The sequence below is a fragment of the Rhipicephalus sanguineus genome, chromosome 11 (assembly GCF_013339695.2).
Source record: "Rhipicephalus sanguineus isolate Rsan-2018 chromosome 11, BIME_Rsan_1.4, whole genome shotgun sequence".
Taxonomy (NCBI): Eukaryota; Metazoa; Arthropoda; class Arachnida; order Ixodida; family Ixodidae; genus Rhipicephalus; species Rhipicephalus sanguineus.
In genome coordinates, this window is record NC_051186.1 from 95,326,357 (window position 1) to 95,329,680 (window position 3,324).

General features: G+C 45.1%; 1 protein-coding gene across 1 annotated transcript; it reads left to right on the forward strand.

The window, feature by feature from the left end:
* The first annotated feature begins 265 nt into the window (after positions 1–265).
* On the forward strand, positions 266–1,765 carry LOC119375240 (uncharacterized). Its single transcript, XM_037645421.1, has 2 exons — positions 266–336; positions 1,174–1,765. Exons 1-2 carry the CDS (start codon positions 266–268, stop codon positions 1,763–1,765), a joined length of 663 nt encoding a protein of 220 aa, XP_037501349.1.
* Positions 1,766–3,324: the final 1,559 nt, after the last annotated feature.

A 3,324-nucleotide genomic window follows, 5' to 3' on the forward strand; every position in this document is an offset into this window, starting at 1 on the left:
CACCATCCGCCACCGTCCACTATCCACCCACCATCCACCACCGTCCACCATCCACCCACTACATTAATCCACTATAATGGTGGATGGTGGTTTCCACCATGTCCACCATTTGACTTTTTCCAATAGGGTTGATAAACGTGTCGCAATCGGCCTGTACCGACTGTGTTCCTCAGCGGAAGAACGCAGTATCGCGGAGTTGTTCGCCGTGGGACGCTCAACCGTGAACGAAGCCTACAAAGAATTGTGCGAAGCCGTGATCCAGACTATGGAGACCAAGTGGGTCAACATGCCCACAGTGTCGAGCATGGCAGAACACATCCGCGAATTCAAGGCAATGTTGGGTTTCCCGCAGGCAGTGGGAGCGCTAGACGGGTGTCATTTTCCCGTTTCGCCGCCCAAGGAGAGCGCCACCGACTAAAGGAATTAAAAAGGATGGTAAGTCGCAGTTTGCACATGGGTTGCGCTTTCATTACACCGGAATTATTTGGCAAGTTAGGTCATATTTTTGCACTGGAGAGGATGATTGACCAGCTGAACGAACGTGCGTTGTAATCCAGACAACAGTCAGGCTAGTTATGTATACAAGCTAGGCATCGTTATACTTGTTATGCCTGCTATAACCATCCTAAGCAACACCATGGCTTGGAACATTGACGACTGCATACTATACAAAAGTTGATCACTGCGTCATCAGGCCGAACTAAATCTTTACTTCCGTGCAATTCATTAACTCATTCTATAGTCAAAACAAGACCTCTGATTACTTTGTAGTAACAATAAAAGACAGTGTGTACCCTAATGCTCTGTAGCAATATTGTGAGAAATATGTGGTAAAATGTGTAAATTATATGCTCTGTAATTAAACTTATGTAATGTGTGTGACCGGGCTAGTTGGTATTCCATATTGACGTGAACAGCGCGTGTAATACACAAGGACGAAGAAACTCAGCGCTAGTCCTCGTCGTTTCTTCGTCCTTGTGTATTACACGCACTGTTCACGTCATTATGTAATGTGTTGCTCAGCCTTGCCATTCATTTTCATGTTCTCCGGAAGTGCACTTCTCTGCTCTAAATCTACTCCTGTCATGCCCTTCAAGGGTTGACTGTTTCATTAATATAATGGTAGAAGCAACGTGAATTAGTGAACAGTTTTTTTTATTTTTTCTAATGCAGGTACAGCATGATTCTTCTGGCACTGGTGGACCACCGGTACAGGTTCCGGTACGTCAGTGTGGGATCGCCTGGCCGGTGCCACGGCTCTTACGTCTACCAACGTTCGCTGCTGGAAAATGCGGTCCAGGGACATTTGTTCCGCCGGCCACTACTCACTATCAGTGGCATTGCTGTGCCACCTCTGATCCTGTGTGACCAGGCCTTCCCACTGACGGCGAACCTCATCAAACCATTCAGTCACAGGGCACAGTTGAGCAACGAACAAAGGTTGTTCAATTACAACCTTTCCAAAGCTCGCCGCATTGTTGAGAATGCATTTGGTAGGCTAAAGGCAAGGTTTCGCTTCATCATGAAAGGAATGGAGTGCGACCTTGACACCTCTCGCCTTGCCATCCGTGCCTGCTGTGTTCTCAACAATGTGTGTGAGCATTTCGGTGACACTCTGCTCCAACACTGGCTGGTTGAGGTTCAGAACAACGACAAGGAGCTCCAACAGCCTGACCATACCACAGACGTTGTAGAAGGCACAGGTTGCGACGTGAGAGAAGCTCTCGTGAGACATTTTCAGCTCAGCTGTGCTGGAAGTGCCTAACAAGGGCCCCTCTAATGTCATTGCTGTAGCCTTGCAGATGCTGATTACTGTGCTGACCATTTATCTCTGTTCACGCTTTTTTAGGTCGGCGAGTCCATTGTCGTCATCAAACTGTTGAAGATCACCTGTCCTTTTTCAGTGGTGCCTGTTTCTATTTTTGCCACTGCAATTCTCTTGTCAAACTTTATATTGCAGCCATATAGAATATTATTGCAGCCTTGTCATCTTCATAAAGATAAGGGTCCCAAAACCGCTGTATGATTATGAGGGACGCCGTAATGTAGGGCTTAGTTAAAAGTGAGCACAGCACGTAAAACGTTGAAGAAAGACACAAGCGACAACACGAGCGCTGACTGAGAACAATTTTAGGGGCGGAGCTCCTTAAAGCGGCACCCGTTCGTCCCTCGTAGTCGTAGTGCGTAACCAGTCGTAACGCTAGTACCAGATCTTGACCTCCAAGGTGGTGCCGGTGGGAGATTTTTCCTGTGCGTTGTTCAACAATAAAAAATTCGCAGCGTGCGCGTTAACTAAAAGCCGAATTCTTCTGTCTCTCATTCCCCATTAGCAGCCATTGGCATGTTCCAGTAGGAAACGTTAGTAGAAGTGTAAGTGTTAGCTAAAAGCCGACTTCTTCTGTCTCTCATTCCCATTAGCAGCCATTGTTTACCTCCGAGGTAGTGCCTGGTGAGATTTCTCCTGTGCGTCAATAAACAATAAAAATTTTGTTCAAAACGCCGTTGGTTGATGAAATAAACCAACGAAAGACGCCAGATGTTTTCTAAAAGCAAAACGAAAGAACGCCAGATGTTTCTAAAGCAAAACGAAAAGACGCCAGCTGCTTAACGAAAGACGCCAGATGTTTTCTAAAGCAATGGTTTTCTAAACAATGAAAATTCACAGCGTACATGTAAAATTAAAGTGAGCTGCAAGTCGTCATAACTCTCATCGAACCTTTAGTATAAACGCGCCCGATCTCACGTCGGTGATGATGTACTGGGCAGAATTCACGGAAGATTCACGGTTTACCGATGCAGCTTCGCCCACTCATCATCATTCACTCCGTGGATGTGCTGTGATTTTTTTTATTGCGTGTAGGTAATGTATAGAAACTTGTTTTCTACAAGTGTACTGTGTGACTCCGTACGAGTGAATAGGCCGTTGCAACCCGAGATTTCCTCAGTAATGAAAATTCTGCTAGTGTTTCTTGAGTTCATTCTTACCATCCACTGGACAGAAATAAGTACCATGTATTATTCCGTACCGCATTACAGCATCAGAGTACTTTTATGATGTAAATGCTGTAATGCGGTTGCAAATGTAGTTGGCTTCTGAAGTGTACATGTTCGCTTTGTCTACTTGTTGGCCTTTTTGTATGAACAGCCTTAAAAATGAAAAAAAAGTGTAGCGTCTGTGTTAGTTGCAAAATTAATGTAATTAATGTGAAACAGCGCTGAAATTTTGTTCCAGTACTGGTTCATATGAAGCGCTCGCCGTCAAATCAAATAGCTTGGCTTTGCATCTTTGTGACAGTTCACGAAGTAATGAGTACTTTCAGTTAT